Raw genomic sequence first — 27601 nt, 5'->3', positions numbered from 1 at the left:
TTTTCAGAAGCCCAAAATGCACAAGACCATTCTGGAGACGCTCCTGGTTCAACTTGTTGACTACAAGTGGGGTGCTCAAGTCCCACTAAAGTGCCTCCCCAAACCCCAAAGACACCTCCACAGAACCCCCAAGAGCTCAGAGAAGCACAGGTTCAGAACCAGGGGCCAACAGGACAAAGCCTAACTTTTCAGTGATATTCTTGATCTCCGAGAGATCTTACTATATGTCCGAAATAATTTATGGGACCACAGGAAGGGCAGAAGACTTGGGAACTTTGGGGTTCAGGCTCCAACCCAGCCACTTACTAGCTGTGTGCACTTTGTTGAACCTCTGTTACCCCACAGATCAAGTTACAATAAAAATAACCTAGCTCAAAGGGTAAGAGTTCCTTCTTTTTTGCAGCTGCATAGCATTCCACTATATAAAGGTACCACAGCTTTTTTATCCCCTCGTCTACTGACGGGCACGTGGGCTATTTCCAGATCTTGACAATTGTAAATAATGCTGCTGCAAATATAGGGGTGCAGAGCTCTTACCCTTTGTGACAGCGTGGGGATTATTACGCTAAGTGAAATAAACCAGTCAGAGGAAGACAGATACCATATGATCTCACTTATATGTGAAATCTAATGAACAGTATAAACTGACGAACCAAATAGAACCAGAGGCATGGAAACAAGGAACAAACTGATCACATAAAAGAACACACACGTATAGCCCGGGGACACAGACAGCAGTGTGGTGAAGACTGGGGAAAGTGGGGCGGGGTTCGGTGGAGGTGGCAATGGGGTGGGGGGCGGGGAGCGGGAAATAGAGATATCTGTAATAAAATAAGTAAGTGAATATCCTATCTCATAGTGCCCTTGTGGTGACATAGTATGTGAAGTCTGTTGAAACGTATAAAGTGATTTGCACAATGTATGATAGAGTATTATGATTATGTAAGGCAATGTAGGTGGTGGCAAAAACTGTGGGTGTGGGCCCCTTTGACCTTGGTCAAATACAGGTTCTGCCCCTCGCTACCAGCTGGCAAGTTTTTTATTCTCTAAGAGTCTATTATCTCATGCGTAAAATGGAGCAAACGGAGCATCATATCTGGACATGGGAACCTCCAGAGGAAGAAGAGGCCTCCCACTGGCCTCTTTTTCAGAGCAACCATTGGAAAAGGGAGTGGTACGGACATGGCGAAGGATGCTCAGACAAGATGGCGGCTGTGCCGGGAAAACCAGGAGGGAAAATGGCTTTCATCCAGTCAATGAACAGTGTCAATTTCAGTGTCTGCCCTTAGAGTCCTGTTGCTAAGCCAGGTGCCTCAGTGTAGCACACTATTCCTCCAGCTCATGAAGAGTCTCTGTCTGTAGTGTCTGCAGCCTATAGTGAGGAATTTTTCAATCGATTCTTTTTATTTTTTAATTCCTTTTAGAGAGGGGGAAAGGGAGGGAGAAAGAAAGGGAGAAAGAGAAAGAGAGAAACATCGATGTGAGAGAAACATCTACTGGTTGCCTCCTGTACGCACCCTAATCAGGGACCCAAGATGCAATCTAGGTACGTACCCTGATCAGGAATCAAATCTGCAACCTTTCGGTTTATGGGATGGTGCCCAACCAGCTGAGCCATACTGGCTAGGGCTCAATCAAGTCTTATAATTAAAAATAAATCTTACCCATTGTTTTTTATTTACCAACATATTTAATTTTATCCTCATGATTTGTCTTATAGAAACCATTTAAAATTTCCAAAATGGTTAAGCTTGGAAAAGAACTTGGTCATGTATAATAGGTACCATCGACCTGTCCAGGGTGGAGGTAGGAGCCATCATCTTAAACATCAGAATCACAGGGGAAAGCAGCCAATCTTTCAATGGGTTCAACAGAGACTAATTCAGAGGAAAACTAGAGTTTTTGGTGAAGAAAAAATCACATAAAGTAGAAAGAAGGAAGTAGAATTTTTCGCAAAGGTAAAATGGCAACTTCTGTGTCAGAAGAGTAAATAGGATTGCCTGTCTTAGTGCACTGGAGAAAAAAACCACACAATTAGAACATAAAATCACAGATAAAGCTCCAAGCAAGCTCACTGCTTTATATAAAAACATTAAGTAGCAGAATAGTTGAACACCTAGCTAAAAATCACAGTCAATCAGTAACAGAGCTGGGACTGGAATTCAGTTCCTTGCCCAAGATACCAACTCTTTGAACAAGAACCTACCTCAATAATGAACAGTAACTGATGGGTCTTCTCTAAGATCACCATTATCAAGGTTTCGGCAGTTCAACTCACATTCCGCTTGAGAATTGATGAAAAAGGAAATAGAAATAAAGAATTAAGGCACACTTTTACAGATGAATATAAAATTGCGCCTCATTTAATTTTAAATGACTTATCATTAATGCTATCAAAGATCAGGCAAGAAGTGGAATCATTTATATGAACAGATTTTGGATTTCACCAAGATAGAAAAACAATTTTTGGTTGGAAGAATGCGCCAGCTCATTCTGATCAAATCACTTCCATCTGTTCTAAGGAATAATTTCCCCTCAAAATAACTACCCACTGTTTTTCAGCTTGTTGGTGGCATGAAACATAAGAGGCATCCTTTCATTACTGGGTTTGCTGATGTTCAACCCTCAACATCAAAGTCTTTACAAAAGACTTCCTTTCTCAGTGTGGTGTTCAGCCTATTGTAAAATTTCATGCATTCACATGTGCCCAATGATATGAAATCTGATACAGAAAAACAATCTATTCTCACCCATCCCCTTTCTAAATCATTTCAAAACATAAAATTGATATTTAATTCAGTTTTTTGCTTCTGATGAGACTATTAACTGGTAAGATGGCTTATCAGTCACATAATCTAATGGTTCACATTTCCATTGATAGTATATTTACTCATTTTTAAAAAGAACTCAATTGCAGGTTACAAATTATGCTAATAACATAACAATATCCAATAAAACTTGTAACTTGAGTTTTGCAGTCCAGCAGATAGAAGTTTTGTTTTTTGTTTTTTGTTTTAATAATTTGTTTGTTTGTTTTTAGAGAGAGGGGAAAGGAGAAAGATAGGGAGAGAAACATCACTGTGTAATTGCCTCTCACTCACGTCCTCAACTGGGGACCTGACGTGCAGCCTAGTCATGTGCCCTGACTGGGAATCGAACCAGCAACACTTGGCTCGCAGGCTGGCACTCAATCCACCAGCAGATAGAAGTTTAAATTTGGCCCTGTCTAGTTGAGTGGCCTTGTGTTAGCTGAAATCACTGAGACTTGGTACTTCTAGATGTTTACTGGAATAAAAAATTTGTTTTCGGAATTTTTATGAGGATATCATGCCATATTATAAGTAAAGCATTTAATGTTGTGCCCAGAATATAGTGCTCCATGAATGGTACCTATTCTGATTAGAATGCACTTATATGTGTTTGATATTCACTGACTGTCAATTACCATAAAAACTTGAGACTATGCACAAAATTTTTGTTGAGTTTTACTTCTTGCTCTATATATTAAACAGCTCTGATTTCTGATTTTTAGGATCTTTATAATATTTTAAGAGAAAACATTACACTTTTTCATTTAAGAAAAACAATCTCCTGCCCTGGCTGGTGTGGCTTGGTGGGTTGAGCTTCAGCCTGCGAACCAAAGAATCGCCAGTTCAATTCCCAGTCAAGACATACACCTGGGTTGCGTGCCAGGTCCCCAGTTGGGGGCATGCAAGAGGCAACCACACATTAATGTTTCTCTCCCTTTCTTCCTCCCTTTTCCTCTCTCTAAACATAAGTAAATAAAATCTTTAAATTAAAACAAAAAAAGCTCCTAATGGTAAGGTGAAGGATGACTCAATCCATGTGCACATGTGAAATCCTTTCTTTCTTTTACACCCAGCTGGACAACAGAGGATTAGCATTAAGTAAAGTGTGAGATGGGAAGAGAAAATACAGTATAATGTGTCTCTTCTTTGCTGCAAAAAATAAAAGTAAACCTAACATGCCTTTCACCAACTCTGTGAAAAGTGAAGAAGGAAAATTGAAAGAAAAGGAGAAAAATAAGAGCAGACATTCTTAACCTGCCGTTGTGCCCTGTACTCTTCCAAGTGTCTACATTTTTGACATGGTGATAAAACAGTATTTCAAGATAGCTAGAACAACTGTAACGTAATACAAAAAGACCCGTGGTTTCTGCAGGTGACCAAGGTACTGTTACTGCTAATATTGCTGAGGTTCATGGCCCATATGCAAAACTGAGAAAAATACTAAATTTCAATTCGATATTCATAAAAACAAAGATGACCTTTTTTTTCCCACCCAAGTTTACAGACCACCTAGATTGTATCTGCTGAATGCCTCAGACACCAGTAGAATTTCTGTGTTGAAGACATACCAATTCCAGTTTGTATCTTCTTAAATGTACTACAGAATGGGAATATTAGCTCATTTTTTTTCAATCATGGTAAAAATTAATTTGTTGTATTAAAATTTACAAAGTAAGAAAACAAATACAGTACAGTAGTCCCTCTCTATATCGTGGTTCACTTATCGTGGTCTCACTGTACCGCGGGATTTTTTAAAATATTATATTTATTTATCGCAGATTTTTTGCTATATCGCAGGATTTCGTGGTACTGTGTACATATGTTGTTAAAGTTACATAGGTTTAAGAGTGTAGAATATATTTAAGAACATAAGTAGTGTTTATAAAAGTGTGGAAAAGGTTAATAAGTGAGTGGGAAAGGTTAATAAGGGACTGGGAACGGTTTATAAGTGCGTGGGGAGGGTTTATAAAGCCTTAAAATATATATAAATACTAAAATAAATGTAAGGTTCCTACTTCAGGGATTTTCACCTATTGCGGGGGTGGGAGGTTCTAGAATGTAATACCTACGATAAGTGAGGGAGTACTGTATTGCTTTCCTTCAAGCAAAGGTTAAGCAAGTGGAAAGAAATTATTTTTGTTTTCTTACAAAGTTTCTTCTAGTGTGACTTTCTTATATTGTTAAAATTCTAATTCTTTTCTTCACTTTTCCTGAATTTTAATTGTTTGAAATTCACATATTTTGATATACTTCTATGAAAAACCACGGTAATATTGTTTTGTGTTACAGTATACATAAAATTTCAGCCAGGGGAAGAATAAGGACACACTTCCATTGTCTTTGACCTGACTGTTTACCACAACGGATGCCAGAATCCTAGCTCCAGTGTAACGATTTTAACGTTGAAACCACAAGAATGTGTGCAGTCAACAGTGAAAATTATACTCTGCCAGTTCTTCTTGCTGAAATCTCTGTACTAAATAGTACAGAAGAAAAATCTAGCCACTTTATTATGCTAAAGGATCTCCCCCTTGTGCCTCAACTGTGTATTGAACTCAAGCAGAACTGAAAGTCATCAGCGTGGTATGTGGTATGAATTTGTTAAGGAGAAAAGCAACTTTGCCTCTTATATAAAACGAGCACTCAATTTGGAGAGTTTGGGGCTGTAAGCCTAAAATAAACACTATTCTGGGAGGACTAGAGTAATTGGTGGCTTCAAATAATTCACAGGAACTGAAGATCTGCACATTTCAATGGGTACTAAGTTACCTAAAGATGTTCATTTTAGCTTTTCTAATAGCAAAAATTTAGAACAATCTACACAGCAAAAGAAAATACGACCGAGCTATATGATCAAATGTGTGTAGCCATTTGCCCTGGCTGGTGTGGCTCAGTTGGTTGGAGCATCATCCAGTAAACCAAATGGTTGTGGGTTTGATTCCCAGGCAGGGCAAAACCCTACGTTGCAGGTTTGGTCCCCAACAGGAGGCAACCAATCAATGTTTCTTTCCCTCTCACTCTCCCTCCCTTCCCCTCTCTCTAAAATCAATAAGCATGTCCTCGGGTAAGAATTTTTAAGAAATGTTTGTAGCCATTTTTTAAAAATCACATTTTTGAAGAATTTTTAATAGAACATTGATCACAATATTGAAGGAATAAAACAATATTAAAAAATGCAGACATTTCTGGGAAATTGCCAGTTATATACTTCTTTAATTCATTCAACCAGTACTAAACGATCTAATTAATCAGGCTTTCTAGCAGACTCGTTTTATCCTTCAGGCTTCAATTTAAATAGCAGAACCTCAGAGGCTTAAAAATTATTTCAAATGCTAGAATTTGGCCCCAGCTAGTGTGGCTCAGTGGATTGAGTGCCGACCTGCAAACCGAAGGGTCACCGGTTCAATTCCCAGTCAGGACACATGCCTGGGTTGTGGGCCGGTCCCCGGTTGGAGGTGTGCGAGAGGCAACCACACACTGATGTTTCTCTCTCTCTCTTTCTCTCCTTTCCCCTCTCTCTACAAATAAATAAATATTTTTTTTAATTATGCAGTTCATCACCTATCATTCACTGAGCACCCATTCCGTGCTCAGCATGGTGTGTGGGACAAATACATGAAGACACAGTCAGTGGCTGCCCCCCCCCAAAAGTATGACTAACAGGAATTAATGCTTTAGAAGTGTCTTCCATAAGAATTCCCTTCTATTTTCTAAAAGATCTGAAAATGGGGTGAATACATCAAATAAACTGAAAGCGGGAAAGGTGACCTACCAAGGAAAAGCAGGAAGGCGGAGAAGGATGTGAGTGGCAGCTGCCAGTGGGCTGGCTCAGCATATGGGAACCCCATGGGCCAGAATCCCCCTGCCTTTAGTTTACAACGCAACGGAAGAGACCGGGTTCCCAGAATATTCAGGTGGCCGCCAGAGGGTGCCAGAATGCTGGTATCTTTCAGCGCGCCTCCAGCTTTCCCTCGGGAAATCTGGATTTGGGATTGAATGCTGTTCAAGCCGACCAGAAATAACTTCTCCTTTTCCAGTAAAATTGTGAGAATGTGACTTAGGTCACACAGTTGACAGAAAACCAGGGATTTATGCGTCCCGGGTCATACTGCTATCCAAGGAAAAAAAAGAAAAAAAAACCCACTTCTATCCCTCCAGGAGGAAATGATTAGTTAAACTAGGGAAAAAATCACAAAAGTAAAATGACAATAACAAAAACTAATCAGACAAGAATTTTAGGAATTAAAGACATACTTCAGCATTAAAAACAAAATTTTAAACAGTATGACCCTGCTTTTTTATCTTAGAAATGTAAAAAACATGTCTATACGTGGAGAAAGCTTAGAGATACATGTATCAAAATCTTAGCAGCAGTATTTGAAGATGGTAAAATTATGTTCTTGTTTTCCTCATTTTTTTCCCTCTGCTTTTTTCATTTTCTACAATTTGAAGGCATCACATATCGCCTACTGTATCAGACTTGATGTTAGCACTTCATCTAGGTGATACGACAAGCATGTGTAGAAGTGTTCAGTCTCCCTGATCCTCAGCCCCAGTCCAGCAAAAAAGGAGAGAAGTTTTGTGGAGGCAGAAGCACCAGAACAAGGCTCAGTGGAGATTGGGGCAGAGAGAGCTTTGAGAAACTTGGGTGGAAGAGGGAATTTTAATTAATCTAACTCTGAACTGTTATCAGTCCACTCTGGGACTTTCAGAAAATGTAAGGAAAGGATTTGAACTATGTTAATATTGCTTTTCGTGAAGGGTATTTCTTTTATAGAAACATGACCTTGAATTTGAACATGGGTTCTGGTTTTATAAAGGTTCGAAAACATTACTGCATTTTACCAAACACAAAATACTGCCCGAAGTTATGTTTTTAAAAGCTGAACCATCCCTACGAATCTTGTTCATCTGCTATTCTACCCAAAAGTAGCATAAACTACCATCCTCCATTTTTTACCTGTCCTTCATCCACATTTCCATCATAATATCCCTAAGATATCGAATCTGTCTTGATAAAAATGTATTGCATGAAACGTATGAGCTGCTTTATCCGGGAGTTACATTATACTTAACCGAGTGTGGTACCAGCAGTGGAAACAACTGCAGATGCTGTTTTAGAAAAGTTCCCAAGATCACTCGGCTCTTCAGTGGAAAACCACAGGTAACTCCAGAGCCTGAGCTTTCCCCATCACACCACTCTGTACCCTATGCCAAACACATGGAGGCCACACCCGCTGGGATGGGAACAAGTGGGAGGGCAGGAGGGGACTGCAGGCAGAGCCCTGTGCATTGGATGCCGTGGTCCCTCACCTCAGTGGCTCTAAGTGTTAAGAAATAGTTCAAAAACCAATGTTTTGCAAGAAAACACCAATAAATAAAACTTCATCAAAATCTAAAACTTCTGTGCTGCAAATGATACCATCAAGGAAGTGAAAAGCCAGCCTCAGAATGGGAGAAAACATACACAAAGTATATCCAATGAGACTTGTACACAGAATGTGGAAACACTCGTACAACTCAATAATAAAAAGATGTCTAATTTTAATGGGCAAAGAAATTAAAGTCATTTCAGACTTCTGGCCAAGATGGAGACCTAGACAGACGCGCTGTGTCTCCTTCTACAACTAAGAAGGAATACAACTACCTCAGAACTAGAGACAACCAGAAGTTCCAGAAATCGAGCTGCATGGAAGTCCAACAAACAAAGAAATAAAGAAGAAATACTCATCCAGACAGGTAGGAGGGGTGGAGCCAGGGTGAAGAGGATGCAGTGTGGTGGTGGCGGCAGTGGCAGTGGCACCAGGCCAGCGGAAAGTGCAGTCACACATTTTAAAAAGTTGAGAGGGACACCTGGGGAGCGCTCACAGCACCAGACCAGACCGCACAGCTCATGGTTCCAGCGCTGAGGAAAATCTAGCCTCATTGCTTCTGACTGTGAAAACCAGTGGGGGTTGGGGCGGAGGAAGGAACTGCCAGTCTCTCAGCAGAGTCCAATTGTTTAAAGGGCCCACACAGTCCTAGAATGTCCACAGACCCACCCACTCTGGGAATAATGGCCAAGGCAACAGCTAGAGAGGCACCAGTCCCATACGGAAGTGGGAGAAGTGCCAGGAAGGGGCAAGCACTGAGCAAGCAGCATTGTTCCCTCTCAGACCCCTCCCCCACATACAGCGCCACAATGTGGTGAAATGGGTCGCCCTGTACTGATAAATACCTAAGGCTCTGCCCCTTACATGTAACAAGGACGACAGCTCTACCTAAGACACGAAGGAAAACAAACACAGGAGCCTGTCAGGTTGAGGAGACAGAGAAGTATGGCCCAAAAGAGGGAACAGAACAAGGTTCCAGTGGGAGAACTAAGCAATAAGGAGATAGCCAACCTAACAGACGCAGAGTCTAAAACACTGGTGATAAAGATGCTCACAGGTTTGAGAGATATGCTTACATATGGCAATTCATAAGGGAAGAAGTGAAGGCTATGCTAAATGAAATGAAGGAAAATCCACAGAAAACCAATGGTGAAGGGAAGGAAGCCAGGGTTCAAAGCGATGATTTGGAACATAAGGAAGAAAAAAAGTCAACCAGCACATGTTGAGGAAACAAGAGTTGAAAAAAAATGAGGAGAGGCTTGGGAACCTCTGGGACAACTTTAAGCATATCAACATCCAAATCATAGGGGTGCCAGAAGCAGAAGAGGAAGAGCAAGAAATTGAAAGCTTAAATGAAAAAATAAGGAAAACTTCCCAAATTTGGCAAAGGAAATAAAAATAATGAAGGAAAACTTCCCAAATTTGGCAAAGGAAATAGACATACAAGTCCAGGAAGCAAAGAGAGTTCCAAACAAGCTAGACCCAAGGAGGACCACACCACGACACATCATAATTAAAATGCCAAAGGTGAAAGATAAAGAGAGAATCTTAAAAGCAGCAAGAAAAAGGCAGAGAATTACTTACAAAGCAGTTCCCATAGACAGCTGATTTCTCAAAAGAAACTCTGCAGGCAAGAAGGGACTGGCAGGAAGTATTTAATGTGATGAAAAGCAAGGACCTACAACCAAGATTGCTCTGTCCAGCAAAGCTATCATTTGGAATGGAAGGGCAGATAAAGTGCTTCCCAGACAAGGTAAAGCTAAAGTTCATCATCACCAAGCCATTATTATATGAAATGTCAAAGGGACTTAAGAAAAAGGTAAAAATTATGAACATTAAAATTACAAACTCACAACTATCAACAACGTAATCTAAAAAACAAAATCCAACTAAACAAACCAGAATAGGAACAGAATCATAGGTATGGGATCATTTGGAGGGTTATCAGCTGGGAGGGGGAAGGGGAAGAAATAGGGAAATGGTGCAGGGATTAAGAAGCATAATTGGTTGGTACAAAATACAGGGAGAAGTTAGTAATAATATATGAAACTTATATGCATGACCCATGGACATGAACTAAGGGGGATGGGATTGCTGGAGGGAAGCGGGGTACTGGGCGGAGGGGAGCAAAGGGAAAAATCATTGGGACTACTGTAACAACATAATCAATAAAATCGTCGTCGTCGGCAGCCGTCCGTCTCGAGAGACGATGGTGTAGCTTCTTAAGAGTCTATCTGCACCGCCGAGAATGGCTGTGCAGTCCGACTCGGGAGTGACACGGTATCTGTCTCCTCCCGTGTTGAATCGACATCTTGCGATGACGCTGGAGTGTCCTCTCCAGTGGAGCTGAAGCTACAGAGCCTGGGCAGGGTGATATGGAGGGTCTGCTGTTGCCCATGCAGCAGACCCCCCCTCTCTTCGCAGCTGAAGGGTCCAAGGGAAAGACGGAGTCAATACAGCTTGGCTTCAGGTGCGCCGCAGGAGTTGCCGGTGTTGACTACAACGTCAAACCGCCTTAGGGACTCCGGCTCCGGATTTTCTGTCAGGGTTTACTCCCTTAGCCTTTCCCCTGAAGAGGTATGCCGCAAGGCAGCGGAGGTTTTTTGGAGTCAGAGTTTTCCTTCTCTGAATCAATAAAATATACTTAAGAAATAAGAGGCATTTCACCAACCTACAAATGGCCAATAAGCACACACAAAAAATATGCACAATACCATTACCCATTAGGGTTACGCAAACCAAAATCATGAGATACAACTTCACACACAGTGGCGTGGCTAAAATAAAAAACACAGACAATAACAGGTGCTGACGAGGATGGGGAGAAATCAGAGCCCTCGCACATTTCTGGCGGGATGCAAAAAGTATCAAACACTTTTAAGAAGTTTGGCAGTCCCTCCAAACATTAAACACAGCTGCATTCTGATCTAGTACTTTCACTGCGCAGTATATCCCCAAGAGAACTAAAAAGCAACCCCCCCCCCCAAAACCCAAAAAACTTAACAGCATTATTCGTCAGAAAGTGGAAAACCCCAATGTCCATCCACCGATGAATGAATATGGTATATCCACATGTGGTATACTCATACAATGGAATATTATTCAGCATTAAAAGGGGATGAAGCACTGATACACACTTCATCTAATGAACCCTGAGAAGAAGCCGATCACAAAAGACCAATTATTTTATGATTCCCATATGAAATGTCCACCAGGCAAATCCAGAGACGGGGAGTAGATTTCTGGTTGCCAAGTGCTGAGAGGGGAATGGAGAACGGCTGTTGACGGGCACACGGCTTCTTCCAGGGCTGACGGACATGTTCTGAACTTAATTTTGGTAACGGCGGCACAACCCTGTGAATATAGTAAAATGCTGTACACTTTAAATGGGTGAATTTTATGTGAATCATACCGCAAAAAAGGTTGGTTTAAAAAAAAAAAATCCACCAGTGAAACTACAGGAGGGTCCTCCCTCCTGCTAAGCATTTTTTTAAAGACTTCCACAGTGCCGCCTTTCTTGCTTGCTCTAGTTTTGCTTTCTTGAAAAAGGGGGTGAAGTATTTCCTCAGACAACCTAATTTCATGTTCTTAATAAACACAGTAAAAATAGGAAAAACATCCAGTTTTGGAAAATGTTAATATATTACACTATAGCGCACACCGTGGCCATGCAGTCCCTACCAATATACAATTGTGTTCTAACTTAGGTCAAGTGCCTACACATAATTCTAATACGTGCCCTGACTGCTGTGGCTCAGTTGGTTGGGCATCGTACTGCAAAGCAAAAGGTTGCTGGTTCAATTCCCAGTCAAGGCATATGTCTAGGTTGAGGGTTCAGTACACAGTTGAGGCATATGCAAGAGGCAACCGATCGATGTTTCTCTCTCACAGTGATGTTTCTCTCCCTCTTTCTTCCTCCCTTCCCCTCTCCCTAAAAATAAATAAATTTTTAAAAAATTTAAACTAATTCCAATATGTTCAGTATTTACGTAACTTAGTGATTACAAGAGTAAATTTAAAACATGCAGCTTTATATAAACATTTCATCAAAAATATGTTTACGTGAGATAATTTAAGAACTGCTTTGGCAACTCCTGTAATACACGAGTTGCTTCATTATATACACCTTACCTAAGTCTTCCCTTCTTGACTTTCCCCCACTGGAAAATAAAACCAATATGACTCAGTATAATTCATTTTATTATTCTAGTGCAAGAAAACATTTCCAGGTTTATTTCCAATTTCAGTTTCAAAACAAACGGACCTGAAAGACACTGTCTTTAAGATCTGGCAATCACCAATAAATGTGTAAGAATATAAAAAATGAATCAACTCATTGGGAGTACTCTAAATTCAACATACAAGTTCTTTTCTCTCTAAAGATCTATTCATTTAAAACACTTAAGTGTTAAAATAATCTACTTCAGCTCATTTCAGATATCATAAGAACATAAAAGGTATTAAATTTTTTCAAATACCAAGTCTTTCATTCCACTCCATTTTGTGTTTCCTACCAACCATTCCAAATACCAATCAAAATCCAAATGCAGGCAAATAAAACAGGCTATTGAAATGAAATAAAATTTAAGGACAAAAGTACAATTCACTTATGAGGTAATTTTTACTTTCACGTACTCAAATATCACAGTTGTAAGAAATGTCTCTCTTTACAAAGCGTATTTAAGATGTAGATTTTCACAGCGCCCTTACTTCCAGAGCCCAAAATCAAGTTAAATAAAAACCATGCAGCATAATACTTTAAAAAGTTAACTTATTCACTTATATTATGCTTTCTGGCCAATTAAAAATAAGCTAATGAAAACCACTTGAAAATATGCATTTAACGTGAAATCAATGTAAATATCTGTAACTAGCTTAATCCATCTGTCCCCAATGTAAGGGGCACAGTGTTCAGAGGAAAAAGCATACAGAGTGTATGTAACTGAGCGCCGAGAAGCCAAGCTTCCCAGAGCTAATGCAAGGCAGTCAAGTGACTAAATTCACGCACTGCTTTTCTGAGGATGAAAACTGCCTGTCGGCTTTTTCTATACAACTCAAGAGTTCCTAAACCAAGTCAAAGTGGGCCATCAAACTGAAATACTCCGTATTTCCCAGTGGTCAGCCAGCTGGGCTCAGAAGCGGTGAGCTGTTCACCTTGCCCAGGGTGCAGACCAACCTGGATTTCAGCTTTTAATGTTCGTATGCTGCAGAGAGGGGCAGGATGGAAGCCGTTCAAAGCCTGATGGAATGGAACCGTAAACTCCCATTTTCTGTCACCTGTCAGCTTCCTATAATTCAAGTCACCCTTGAATAAAATTAAATGTGCCTTTTGTAGTTCAGCATATAAGTCAGGAGCAACCTGAGACATCGCACAGAATTCATGAGGCAGCGTCCAAAATATGTGATCGTGGTAAACCCATCTGCCCATTTTAATATGGTTTTCCCAGTCAACGCCACACTTGGACACCCACTTATGACTAGAATGTTTTACTTGTTCGATTAACCAGTTAAAATCATGTATGGTAGTATCAGAAACAAACCACGGTATCATTTTCCCATAAAAATGGACCTCGCTAGCCAGTTTAGAAGACAACAAGAAATCAGCTAATACTAAATCTGTAACAAGTTCAAACCCAGAATTATCCAGAACAATATCCACTCTAATGATAGATACTTTTTCTCTCGTTTTCTTGCAGTTGCTAAGTAGTGACCAAATACGTTCTGTATCATCCACTAAAATGAAAGGCTTCAGGTCTTCCAAAGAATTTATTATATTGGTCTTCTGAGAACTGGTTTCCCCGCCTGAGAGAGACAGATCACACTTATTTCCCCACAGTGAAATCTGAAAAAGAAAAAGTGCAAAATATTTACCCTTCTTTTAAATAACTGACAAAAACTAATATGTGGAATGTGGGGGGGAAGCTGGCTAAAAATATTCATAAATTCATTTCTATAAAACTCTATATAAAATATCTATCAAATCTACTTTGTCTAATAATGTAAAGACGATGTTTATGTGATGTTGTATAGAAAGGTAAAACAATGAAACTTTTAATTGGTCAACATGTAGTGAACTTTCAAAAACTGGTTTGAATGATTTTAATGACCCAAATCATTTAATCAGAATAAAAGTTTTTGCATCTTGCAGACATGAGAACATGATCAGATGCTATAAAAAGAAGCTACAAAGTTTACTTCATAGTTCAGTGCAAGAAAAAAATAAAAGCGCCCTTTTTTCTCCTAGCCCCTCCTCCCCCCAAAACTGCTCAATTTCTTTTAGTAAACCCAATCTCTCTGGGATTCAGTTCTCTCACCTGTAAAATAAAGAAATTGGACAAGGTGATGTGTAGTCTAAAAACCCTTCTACCTCTAATAATCTATTATTCAACTTTAAATTGGAACTATTCAAGCTTATTTTGTAGAAACAACATATAACATCCCCCCTCCCCCCTTGTTTTTAAGCTGTCACTAAAATTACATGTTTAAGAGTGCAGGCTCTGGAATCAGACAGTCCTGGGTTCAAATCTTAGCACTTCCAATTAACAACCATTAGTAAATTACATATGATCTCTAAGGTTCAGGTTATGCAACTGAAAAATGAGGTAATAATAGTTGTTGTGAGAACAAACATAATGGGTATAAGTAATGTACCCAATAGCTGGCATAGGGAAGCACTCAATAAATATCAGCTAAAACAGACTACTCACTAAGTATTAGCCAAGAGACTCCGCTCCTTTGAGATTCAACATAAGAGGAAAATGCATTTTCTAACCAAGAATATCGTTTTTAAAAGATGAAATGAACGTGTACACATATATATTTATTTATTCATATTATATATGCATTTTAAGCACGAGTCCAAGCCTGATGAGGAAACGGAGGTGGTGCAGATGGTGGCCCTCCCCAGCTGCGGTCAGGGTCTCTGCCAGCCGCCGGCATATGTCCTTCACACCCCCTTCCAGTCTGTAGTTCTGATCTGGGCCCTCAAGACCACAAGTGCTAGGACGGCGAGGACTCGTCTGCGTCTCTCCCCGTCACACGCCTGGCATCGAGAGTGGTGCTGGCCGGAGCAGACACAGAAATGTCTATGTGGACAGGGCTGGGGTTCCATGGCTTTGAAAAATAGATCAATATTCCTGCAAACTAACACAATCTGGAGCTCCTCGCAGGAAGCTGACCCGCTGGTGATCATGAGCAACGCGGGAGGAACTCTGGCCTCCTTTACTGGGGAGCTGAGTGGCAATTTGGGGTAGTAGCTGGCCAAAGCAGATGACAGAAACCAGATGGGTACTCCTCCTCCTCCTCACAATTTTCCTTATGAGGCAAAGGACACATTCAAAGACTAGGAAAGAACGGGCTGTTACAGGTAAAGAGTAACATGCTGCTTTTCTTTCTTTTCACTCCTAAGCCAAGCATCAAGGATCGTTCAGAGGGAGAGAGGATAGCTAGGCTTATTAGTTAGCGACTCCCTGACACTTTTTTTTCCAGACTCACAATCAGCCTTTTCCTCTAATCACTCGGCTCACTCTGCCACCCTACACCTTTCAGCAGGACTCTGTCACTTCCCATGGCCTGCCAGCACATTCCGGAGCCTCTGCTGCCAGAGAATACCCGGCATCTTGTGATACTGAACACCTCTTATGCTACCAACTTGATCCAATCACCGCTCACGTGAGTCATTTAATAACAGATCTCCCAGTTTTTACCCCGAGCCCCTGCCGTCTGTTCTCGGAAGTAATCCTTGAAATAAGTCATTTAATGTGACTCCTGATCCAAAACCCCTAACAGCTCTCCATTTCATTTTAGGAATCAAACCCGAGGCCTTCCCTTTGCTTACCTGGACTTCCGTGGCCCTGCCAGCCCCTCCACTTAACCTGCCTCATTTCCTGCAGAATCCCCTTCTGGTTCTCACATACCTGGCAGTGCCCCCTCCCCAGCCCCTCGGGGGGAGTGCTCCCCGCAGATACGCTGCGGACCTTCTCCACCTGTTTCAGGTCCTTCCCCAAGTTGCGTCCCAGCAGGCCCGTCCCTGGCAGCCCTATTTAACACGGCCCCCTTCCCTGCTGTACTGCTCTTCAAAACATTTTCTAGCACCTCTTTCTGAAAACATTTCTAACTTTTCCTAGGACGTGAGGGCCAGGGGACTACTGTGTAGAACTACAACATTTTCAAACAGTTCCAAATCTAGTAACATAAATGTAAGGATGTTTTGAATGAGAATTTAAATCTAATTGTATACAAGACAAATGAAAAACTGTAATAAAGCCACATTACATAGCAGTTTCCACCTGATGACAACGACAGCACACTCTGTCTTCCAGACTGTGCGACACCCACCTGAATGAATCTAGTTCCTCACGCCAAATTATGAGGTGTGCAAGACCAGCCTCGTGTACCAGGACGAGGAAACCAACACTCAGGAACTGAGTAACTTGCAAATAAGAGACAAAGCCAGCATTCAAACTCAGGTCAGGCCAGGCTGAGCAGACAACTGGGAAGCATTCTCTCAAGAATGACAGAAGCTGCAAAGCCACTAAAATTACCTCCAGCTGGAGTAGAAGATATTTCAAGACCCATTTTCAGAGACTAAATGGATTTTCATCTCTTGAATAATACTATTACTAAACTGATAAATGGTCAATTATGACTAAAATGACAATGTATATACATGCTTTGCCATTAAATGTGTACCAGTCTGTTTTTTAACTGTTTTAATAAACAAATATACTCAGGAGATTAATTATCACAATTACCTGAAGAAGCTTAAAAAACTCGTTTTTCAGCTGATTTTCACCTAGGTCTTCTACAGTTTTCATCAACTCCTGCAGGTGAGTACATAAAGCCATGACAGAGTCCTGTGACTCAAAGAAGTTTTGCTCTTTCGATTCTTTAAACACATCAAAGTCATGGATTGGTGGACTAAAGTTAAGAGAAAAACATAAATGAAACATTTATATAACTCTATCTTTTCTTCACACATTTCAGTAATTGCAATTCTTTAAAGGAAAGAAAATAACATTCAGTCTCAAAAATTACTGGTAACAGGCACTAGATATAACATAGATCAAGTTATGTTACACAAAAATCATCAAAGTACCCAAAATCCCCCAAACTCCTTCTAATTAATGGTCAAAAGTTCCCTAATCAAATCTTGCTGTAAGTATTAAATAACTATGACCATATTCATAATTATTTACCAAGCAGGATTTCCAGGGCAAGAGGAGAAAGAGAAGTAAAATTTCAAGACAATTCCTGAAGTTCAACAAACATTTTTTGGGGGTGTTCAATGTGACAGGTTCCCAAGTAACATATGGCTATAAACAGAATATTTGAATATAATATAGTCATCAGTGAGTCAAACATAGAAGCATTATGGGACATGACTACTTAAGATAAATCAGATAATACTAATGTATAATTTTACTAAAATGACCAATTTTGATCATTTATATGTAGATGTTCTATTTATTTTTGGTAACTTGTCCTCCCAAGTTGAGTCTCACCAATGGTGATGCATGTGCCATGGCTACATCTTCCTGCTGGCCAGTGAAAGATCAAATAATATTAATACTAGCCTTAGAAAAACCTAACTAAGAAGGCATAAATACTAACAGGATAGCCTTTTCAGAATCAATTATGAAAGACATTCAGACTATATAATCTTCTAAATTAGCTACTTCTCTCCAGGGGCCATCCACCTTAGGGTAAAAACAGCAGGACCGAGTAACGGGATGGATTAAAAGACAAAAACGTACCAGAATGCATACATCCAAATGATTGCTGCCTCCTTCCAGCCAGCCACCCGGGGGTGCACCCTTATCCGGGATGCTGCCATTGCTCAAAGCACTTTGGGAATTCCGCTTTTGGAATTTTCTTCAGAACCTGTGGCACATCATTAAACGTCCTGTCAGTGATAGTGTGTCTTCATCCTTCACAGTTAATTTCTTTTTGGAAACAGCCAAAGGTCACTCAGAGCAATTTCGATAGAATGAGGTGTGGTAATCAAATGGAATAAAACATTTTTGGTCCAAAGTAAGGAGTAACTAAAAAATGAGACTAACGTTCCTTATGAGGCTTGTACACTGGCTCTGAAAGAAGTTCCAAAGAATTAAAAGGCGTTTTTAGCAATGGCAGCATTGCTGAAATCAATCAGTCTCTCAAGGTGACTTAAAAGGACAAAAGTTAGTGGGATACATGGGTTCAATGTTGGCGGTGAGCAGAGACAGCCTGCAGACCCAACCTGGCCCACCGCCCATTCTGTGTGACCTGTGAGCTCAGAATGGCTTCACATTTTTGAATGGCTGGAAACAATCAGGAGAATATTCTGTGACACATGAAATCGTAATTTCAGTGTCCGCAGATAAGTGTCACTGGAACACAGCCATTCTCATTCATCTGTGTGACATGGGAGGGCTGCTTTGGCACTGCAGTGACAGAGCTAAGTAGCTTCAACAAAGACCATGTGGCCCTACAGCCTAAAGCATTTACTATCTGGCCCTTTACTGAAAAAGTTTGCCAACCTTTGTTCCAGTGTTTTATTAACAAACCATTCGTTAAAGTCACACCTCATATTAAGAATGAGCTTTATTTCTTGTATTTAAGAGAGTAAGCTCATGTTTCTGATCTCTGATTTCAAAATGTTTGCTATTTTAGAATCTCCTAAAGCTGCGTATGTGCATACATTACAACCCAGTGGTTCACTCCCAGGTACCTGCCCTGCAGAAGTAAACACACACATATGTTCACCAAAACATGTGTTTGAATGTTTACAGCAGCACTCTTCATGATGACCCCAAACTGGAAACTACTCAAATACTCATCAACGATGGTATAGGTAAACAGTGTGATATACACACAGACTGCAATACTATACAGCAGTGAAAACAAATGATTTACAATTAAATGCCAACTATATCAATAGATGAATCTCACCAACATAATGCAGAATGAGAGAAATCAGAAACAAAACTACACTCCATGTAATTTCACTTAAATGATATTTAAAAACAGGCAAACTAACACAGATCAGGGTAGTGGCTGGTTATCCTTGAGGGCCCATGATGGTAGTGACTGGAAGGAGATCCAAGGGGGGCATTTCCTGGGGTCCTAGTAAGGGTCTGCCTCTTGACCTGGGCACTAGGGACACAGGCATGTTCTGGTCAAATCTGTTGAACATTTGAGATATGTGGAACTGTTATGTATGTATATTACACTTTAATAAAAGCTTAAAAAGTCTGTTCTTTTCTCTGTACTTTCATTTTTCAGTACCTGAAGGATATTTACTTATTTAAATTTCACATATGGCTAGATCTTTGAATCTTAATTTAGTCACAGACTATTCAACTATTAAACTATAGTAAGAACTACAACATACATCTTGACAAAGTAAATCAGAAGTATGTCTCAGTACCAGGGACAAAATCAACATGAACATGTCTTAAAGCTAACGTATGCTTTGGGATCCTACAAAAGTTAAAAAAAAAAAAAACAGACCAAAAAAAACCCTTCTCTGGTCACTTCGGAGCTGCCCGGACAGGAATTCCTCCGCCAAGAACCCCGACAACCCGGACATCTGCGAACGACCCCAGTGCTCGCTGACCTGCAATCCAGTCCTCGGACGCTGCCACACAGGCCCCAGAGTTGCAGGTACCTACCACGGGGATCAGCGGGAGACAGTTCCACACCCACAGCTAATATGTATTCTCATTCCTGAAACTCAGAGCTAAACTTCGCCTCCACCCCTTTCAACAGGCTGTTCCTGTCCAGCAGAACCAACCCAGGCTGTGCAGAATCTCTGAGGTGTGGAAAGAAAGACTGATGCCCAGGCCCCACCATCAAAAAATTAAATTATCAGTATTTTTTTTTTAATATAGTGATTTCAAATTCTGTATGTTAAAAAAAAATCCCCCCCCCAACTGGGTTATATGCCCTAGATTTTTTTAATTCTCTGAACCTGATTCACCTCTAAAATAAAACTCAGAAACGGCATTCATTTTGCCCCTCCAACGTCCACACTCCACTAAACCAAACTCCGTTACCCAGTCTTTCAACCTGAAGCATCTTTGGCTAATACAAATGTTTTAAAATTATAAAACTCTCACCCAGAATTTCAGACTAACCCTTGTTCATGACATACATCCAAATGTACTACTTGGAAAAGTTTGATGAGGGCTCTCATCTAATTTATACGGACCACGCTTAAATACTGGCCCTACCATTTACTAGTCATGGAATCGTGGGCAAGTTATCAACCTCCTTAAGCCTCAGTTTCCTCAACTATAAAATGGAAACCGTAATAACACCTACAGTTCACTGAACTGCCAAGTAACTAGAAGGTAGGTGGTATTCAATGTGTGACAGCCTCTATGTTAGCTATAGTCTTTTGCTTGGATGCCTTCTGTGTGCCAGGCAGTGGGCTAGATTTTTAATATATAGTATGTTTTGCTTTTAGAACATAAGTCTCAAAAATACTTACTTAGCAAAAATGACAAATTATAATTTATAAAGATTATGACAGAAAAAGCTAATGAATTCTCAAATGTATGCATGTTTCCCAAAATTAATTTTTAATTTTACTTTTACAGCTGATTTGACTGATTGCTTTAAATTATCCTATGCTATGTTTAGAAACAGATACCAAAAGATTCCTCTCATTCAGCAAATCTGTATTTTTGTAACCTGTAAGTTAAAAGAATGATCCACATCCCATTTTCTTGTGTTCTGTAAATCAGTTCTGTATAGAATTTCTTAGGAAAAGTTAAATTAGTAGTATAGGCAAGTTTATAAAAAGTAATTAAGAGCATTTAACTTTTAGTCTTTTTCTAATCTAGCCATTAAAATACAACAACCAGGGACTCGCCAGGTAGCTCAGTGAGTCAGAGCATCCTCCCAATTTGCCAAGGTTGTAGGTTCCATCCCTGTCAGGGTTCATTCAAGATTTTAATCAATGAATGTATAAATAAATGGAACAAAAAAAACAAATTATTTTTTTTTCTTTCTCTCCTTTCCTCTATCTGTAAAATCAATTTAAAAATAAACAAAACAAGGCTCGAGATTAAGACAGTGCATAAAACAATGCAGTGACTCACTATCCTGTTGATTACTTATACCAAACTGACATATTTATTTTTATAAACAAAGCATATGCTTACTTTGTCTCATGATTTTTAAATAATTATTTCAAATTAAAATTTTTTCCTCAATAAGTACAATTTATTTTACTTTAGAAGAAAAATAATTCTTTAAAAGAATTTTTAATTAGTTCCTACTCCATTCACATATTCAATCTTATGCCTATTCTGGTACTGTCGTAACATCTACAGGATTTCCAGTAGTGTCATTAGTATCTGCTGAACTAAATTCAGGTTTCCACTGGTTTTTATTTTTTAACTTATCATTTTATAATTTCAGAAAAATCATGAATTCTCTAAACATTTATTTGGTGATGATACACTTACCTCTGGATAACAGCTTCATGAATTCTGCGATACATGTAGCATTCTACAAACAGCCACGGTGAGTGGAACCACCTTGGTTTCCCGTCACTTTCATTTAAAAGACTCTGTTGATATTCTAGGTACTGATTCCATGTGTCAGTATCAGCAAACTTCTCAGCCAATGGGATGATTGGCTTATCTGTTTGTAATTCATTCCGTAATTTAGAAAGAAGAGAAATAGCTTTCTTTTCAGCTTCCATGCCTTTCTGCAGAAATATGGAAGAAATATTTAGATACTTTAAAAGAATATATGAATAACCTATATATAAATAAATTTATATATAAGTACATAAACAAATAATTCCTCTAAGGTAACACATTTTTATGGACCTACACTTAAGAAGAAAACACTAACTATATTACCAAACTACGGAACGTTTTACAACTTCACAAACTATTATACACATTTACATTTACAATCTTTTTAAAGATTTTATTTATTTATTTTTAAAGATTGGGGAAGGGAGGGAGAAAGAGGAGAAACCATCATGTGCGAAAGAAACATTGAAAGGTTGGTTGTCTATCATACGCACCCCGAACAGCAACCGAACCACAACCCAGGTATGTGCCCTGACCAGGAATTGAACCAGCGAACACCCAGATATATCAACACTATCCTGCTTATCTATTCTGCCTTTTTTAAGTCTCATCTTATGAACACAAGTCCTTTCATTATCTATAAGTGAAATGACCATTATCAAAGAGCGGAAACTGCTTACTATGTTTCTGTTGAAAGAGTTAAAAAAATAATTAAAATTCAAATAATTTCATACCTCTCCATGTTTCTCAAAAAATTCACTTTTATGTCGATGCAATGTATCAATAGCCTTGGTTAAGATCTGTGGTATTCTGTCTTTAATTGTAAGATATGCAAACGATCTAGAAGAGAGTCACAAACATAATGTATTACTTAGTAGTGTTAATACCAGAAGATGGGGCATCTTTCAGTTTCTGAATCAGGTCATTTAAATTAAAGTTCCTTTTCACACAGCCATTGTAAGGAAAACCAACATTGTCTACTATATTAAGACATAGGAAAATCTGAAAATTCCACTGATTTGTCATCCAAACCAAGCAGCCTTTGTGCCTCTAATCTCAGACTCTCCCCTGGAGTTTGTTAAATCATTCTTACCATTCCCGTTCCATTCCCTTTATTTCCCTTAATCAGAAACTAGTTTAACGAGGTGAATAGGACAGAAAAAGAATTACCCTAAAAATCAAATAGGCTCTCCTTCCAGGTCAATTACTAAGTGACATCACCTACTTAGAAAAATGAATGAGGCGGTGGTGGTAAAAGAGCCTGGAAGACTCTATTTAAACATAAAGAAAGATATGAACCTGCTTTTTTCTTTTTTTCTCTTAGACAATTTTAATTACCAAAGGCTTTTCCTGCTCCCTTCTCTACCTGCACAATGACTTCTTCCATCCTGTTTTGTCCCTAAACAAAATTAAGGCATGTTACCATACCAGCTCACACTCCCAACCAAAAAACGTGATTTTTCTAGAAGTATCAAAGAAAGCTAGATAAGGAAAAATTTGAGTATATTCTCATTAAAAAATTAATAATAGTCCTGATTTTAGACATACAAAAACCAAGATGTACAGATTATCATTTTAAATGTAATTAGTTTTTTAAGAAAATACATAAGATTCAGAAAAAGTAGACCTCAGTAAGTGGTAAAATTCTGTGCAGTTTTTAGAGAGCACAAAACTTGGCTGATCAATTCATTTATATCTTCAGATCATCAGAGACAAAGTAAAAACACAGGAAGTTGACACAATAACTTTGAGAATACCTCTGCCCAATCACCTATTCTAACTTTAACTTGGGATCATCACACTTATAAAACCTCAAATATCTTACTGGTTTTTAAAAAATATTGGGTTATACTCTGAGTGTTTCAAGGTTTCCTCAAATGACAGCTATAAAATCATAAAATAGCAAAAATAAAAAATCACAACACACTTTATTTTTGTGGTATTTGAGTAACCTGAACAGTGATTAGGTTTTAATATGTGAATTACTACTGTGATCAGAATTTAACCACGGTGCTCAAAATTTATCTTTTAAACGTCACTAGTAATTCCCTGGAGGAAGAGTAGGAATATTAAGTGGACTGACATTTCAATTTTCCAAGGCAGCTGATACAAAAAGAAGTGACAGACCTGGGAAGACTGTACTTCATTGGAAAGCGTGTATTGCTATCTTCACAGCTACTACATTTCCTCAAAGGCCTGTACTCCGGGGCAAGGTCCCACCCAGGCCAGGACACAAGGTGAGCCCAGGGCTCAACCTTCAAGCAAACACTCCCTAGATCTGCACAACCTGAGTGCCGGCTTAAATTTTGGGCCACTGGTACCTCTCAGGCCTCGATCTACTCCTGGTAAAGTCACTTTCTTGGAGTAAGGACATTATCTCAAATATAAATGTGGCCATTCAATTCATACAAATGGATTTTTTTTACGGTGCTCCAACACGATGTCTAAAAAGCAAAATGCATTTTTTAAATAGTGGGATTATGAATTAATCTGATCGGCAATAGAAAAACACCACATTGCTCGAGCCACGCTCTGCAATACCCAGGAAGGAGGCAGGAAGCGCATAATAAACTCTCAAGGGAGTCAAGCAGGAGTTAAAAAAAAAAAAAAAAAAACTGTATCAAACTACTTTAAAGACAAGTGAACCATCCAGTACAAATTAATATAAACCTAATAATCGCTTGAATGACCACGGCAGGGAGAGGTGCGGTAACTGGAGGATTTCAGTCCGGGGTCCAACTCCGTGCCCGTGTACGGGAAGAGGCCACGACACCACCGCAGGGAAGATGCTGCAATGCCGATCCGAGCCTGGAGCGGGGCGGGTGGCCGCCGCCGGGACACTCAGATTTCGGGCCTGCGTCGCCCCCGCCTGCGCGCGAGTCGGCGACACCGAGCGGCCGCCGGGAAGCGGAGCCCTCCCGCAGGATGGAACTCGCAGCCGGCGGCGAGCGGGCGCCGTCCCGACCGCCGCGGTTTCCCAGCGGGTTCCCCGCAGCTTCCCCGCGAGGCCCAGGTTTACGCAAAAGTGGGGAGGAGGTAAAGGAGCCGAGGGACTGAGCGAAGAAAGCGACACAAACCCTACGTCCTGTCCAGAGAGAGACGCCGGACGCCCCGCCATCACCTTCCGCGTTCCCCGAGCCAACGCCTGGGTCTCCCCCGCCGCAGGAAGAGAGGCGCGGTGCGGCCGCGGAGGAGGAGCTGCGAAAGGCAGGGACCGGTGTTTTAAAAAAGCGCTTTTGAATGAAGGAACTTTATTGGGTGCCCTTGGGAGAGACAAACAATGGCCAGCTAGAGGACGAGGAGATCTTCCGGGGACGAAGGCGGGGACAGCGAAGGGCGGCACAAGAAGCGGAATCAGGAAGGCGGGCGGGAGGCGGAAGCCCGCAGCAACCGGGAGGCCCCAGAGCCTCGGGAGCGGAAAAGGTCACGGCGGTGCGGGTCACGTGGCCAGGCGGTCACGTGGACAGGGCAGCGCGTGCCCCGCGGGGCCCAGATTCTGTGCGCCTGCGCAGTGCCGGGCGCCGGGAAAGGTCCCAGGGCTGCAGTTCAGCGGCTTTGGGGAAGGTCTGCCTTGTCTGCGCAGCCAGGCTGCAGAGGCTTGCGCCTTCGGTGCGCCCCTCTTCTCTTCCAGCGGAGAGGTTAGTGCGCTGCCTTATCCTCGCAGTTTGTGTGGCCCTGCACAGTGGTCCCCCTTCTTTGCTCCTGCCCGCCCTGAACCTCTCGCGTCACAGGTTTCACCGGGACCGCCATGGTCCCCTGCCTCTAGCAGTGATCTTCGGTCGACTTAGCTGGGAGTTCAAAGCACGCAATCCACAAACACGAAACGGCATTGAGCCAGTGTATAAAGGTAACTGCAAAGGTAATATAACTTCGAGCTTAAAGAATTGAAAGGTATGTTCCCAAAGATGAGCGCCACTGGGCCCAGGTTGATACTGTTTTCTTAGTAGAAGATGCGCCCGAGAACTGAATAGACGCTTTGTATTTCATACGTAAAAGTGGGAGTTGAATACCTGTTGTGTGCTGGACACTGTGATCACAGGAGACACAGCATGAACCAAAGACAAACCTCGATCTTCAGAAGCTTAAAAAGGAGAGAGACAAATGACCCCTTCCTCTTCTGTTTCCCGTCTAGCATTGTCACTATTGACTATATATCGTGCTGATTTACCATGTTTATTGTCGGTCACCCCGGTGCCATGTAAGGCTCAAAAGATAGGGACTTCCGTCTATTCTGTGTTTTCAGCAAGTAGGACAATGTCTACCGCGTGATAGGAACTCAGTTCACATGTCGTTAGATGAATTAACAGATTAAAAGTACTAGGTATGCAAGTGGTGTTAAATGCAATGGAGAAATATAAAGGGGGGGAAGATAGAGAGTGGGTGCCGATTGTGCATTTTAAATGAGCTGCTTGGGGAAGACCTCACTGGGTAGGGACGTGTGAGCCAAGGCTCAATGGGAGAAGAGCGTATGGAACAATGAATGCAAAGATCCCGAGGCCAGAGTGACTGGCGCAAAGTGAGCAAGGGAAAGAGCTGTAGGAGACGTTAGAGAGATAAAGAGCCAGAGAATGCCCGGCCACACAAGCTATTTTCAGCTCTTTGGCTTTTATCTCGAGTGAAGCATGAGGCCACTGTCCAATTTTGTACAAGAGAAAGTTGTGATCTGACTTAAGTTTTCAAAGGATCACGTCGGTTGCGGTGTTGAGAAGAATCTGTGGGAGGCCAAGCACAGAAGCAGGGAGGATAAGTTAGGGGGCCATTACAGTAATCTTTGGGAAAGATGGCAACCTGGACCAGGGTTGATGGTAAGAATCAGTTGGAATAACGCCAGGTGGTTTGCTGATAGATTGGGTGTGGAGAATGAACGGAAGAGCCAAGGCGGACTCCAGGTTTTGGGCTTTAGCAAAGATGCAATGGGATTGCTATTTCATGAATGGGGACACTGGGAAGAACAGGATCTGTAGGAGGATTTCAGAAGCTGACTGACTTTTGAGCATGTTGTTTTTTTTTAAATATTTTATTTATTTGTTTGTTTATTTATTTATTTATTTTAGAGAGAGGGGAAAGGAGAAAGAGAGGGAGAGAAACATCACCGTGTGGTCATGGTATGTTTGAGACTGGGTGAGGTCACCAAGATCTGAGAATAGAGAAGTGGCCCAAATAATGACCCTTGGCTCATTCTGTTTTTGAGGGGTTGAGTAACTAGCAAGAGACCAAAGGTGCTACCAGTGTGGTAGGTAAGTGGCCAAGAGGAGAAGGTGCTTCCAGGAGGGTGGGATGATCAACTGTATCAGATGTCGCTGTTAAGGCAGGGAAGACAAACACCGAGAACTGACCGTTGGGCTTAGGAATATGGAGGTTATTGGAGGCCTTGGCAAGTGGGTTTTGCTGAAGTAGTAGGAATGAAAGCCTGATCGGAGTGGGCTTGAGAAGAATCAGAGATGAGGAGTTGGAGATAGCAAATAAAAATCCTCTAAAAGGAAGGGAACTAGGAGAAAAGGTATATTGTATGGAAGGGACGATGGAGTCAGGGGAGAGTTGTTTTTATAAGATGGGAGAAATTAAAGCATGGTTGCGTGTTAACAGGAGTGTGCCAGTAAAGAGAAAATAAATGGCATGGAAGAAAGAGGGAGGGGGGAGAGCGTAATCATTCCTTTTGTGGGCAGGAAGGGTTAAGATTCGGTGTGCAGATGAAGGACCTGGCTCTAGATAGAGCCGCAGAAGGGATGACAAAGTCTTTGGGCACAGAAGCAATAGGCAGGCAGGAAGTTCTCTGTTTTGTCAGCCAGACAGGAAGCAAGGTCATTACTGACAGTGCAAAGGGAAGAGGGGACCTTGAAGGTGTGAGGAGAACATAGTAAGGACACACAGTTAAGATCATTGA

The 27601-nt window shown here is 40.9% G+C and overlaps 2 protein-coding genes across 3 annotated transcripts in view; one reads left to right on the top strand and one right to left on the bottom strand.

Moving 5' to 3' along the window:
• Positions 1–12363: 12363 nt before the first annotated feature.
• On the bottom strand, positions 12364–25091 carry DCPH1 (damage control phosphatase 1). The gene is made up of 5 exons (XM_090279986.1): positions 24795–25091; positions 22452–22557; positions 21640–21884; positions 16936–17101; positions 12364–14024 (listed from the first exon to the last, which is right to left on the bottom strand). The coding sequence occupies exons 1-5, from the start codon at positions 24833–24835 to the stop codon at positions 13257–13259; spliced, it is 1326 nt and encodes a 441-aa protein (XP_090136112.1). The 5' UTR covers positions 24836–25091; the 3' UTR covers positions 12364–13256.
• Positions 25092–25211: 120 nt separating this feature from the next.
• The window catches only part of RMND1 (required for meiotic nuclear division 1 homolog), a 39506-nt gene continuing 37116 nt past the window's right edge, over positions 25212–27601 (top strand). The window contains exon 1 of one of the 2 annotated variants that reach the window (XM_090279983.1): positions 25212–25355. The gene's annotated coding sequence lies outside the window, so the exon portion shown is untranslated. Of the gene's footprint in view, positions 25356–25382; positions 25577–27601 lie in introns of those variants that run through there. The other variant, XM_090279984.1, reaches the window with a different exon arrangement.

The sequence above is a fragment of the Furipterus horrens genome, unplaced genomic scaffold, assembly GCF_987537825.1.
Source record: "Furipterus horrens unplaced genomic scaffold, mFurHor1.1.pri manual_scaffold_6, whole genome shotgun sequence".
In the NCBI taxonomy this organism is placed as follows: domain Eukaryota; kingdom Metazoa; phylum Chordata; class Mammalia; order Chiroptera; family Furipteridae; genus Furipterus; species Furipterus horrens.
Note: the sequence above shows the minus strand (reverse complement) of the source record. Positions and strands in the feature narration are given on the sequence as shown.

Excerpts from the sequence above, each read along its gene's own strand:
- DCPH1 (XM_090279986.1), bottom strand. The coding sequence starts at position 24,835 with ATGGCGGGGCGTCCGGCGTCTCTCTCTGGACAGGACGTAGG. Across the intron at positions 21,885-22,451 it reads TTTTTGAGAAACATGGAGAG|AAAGGCATGGAAGCTGAAAA; the intron begins GTATGAAATTAT and ends ATATTTCTGCAG. Across the intron at positions 14,025-16,935 it reads AGTTTTTTAAGCTTCTTCAG|ATTTCACTGTGGGGAAATAA; the intron begins GTAATTGTGATA and ends TTTCTTTTTCAG.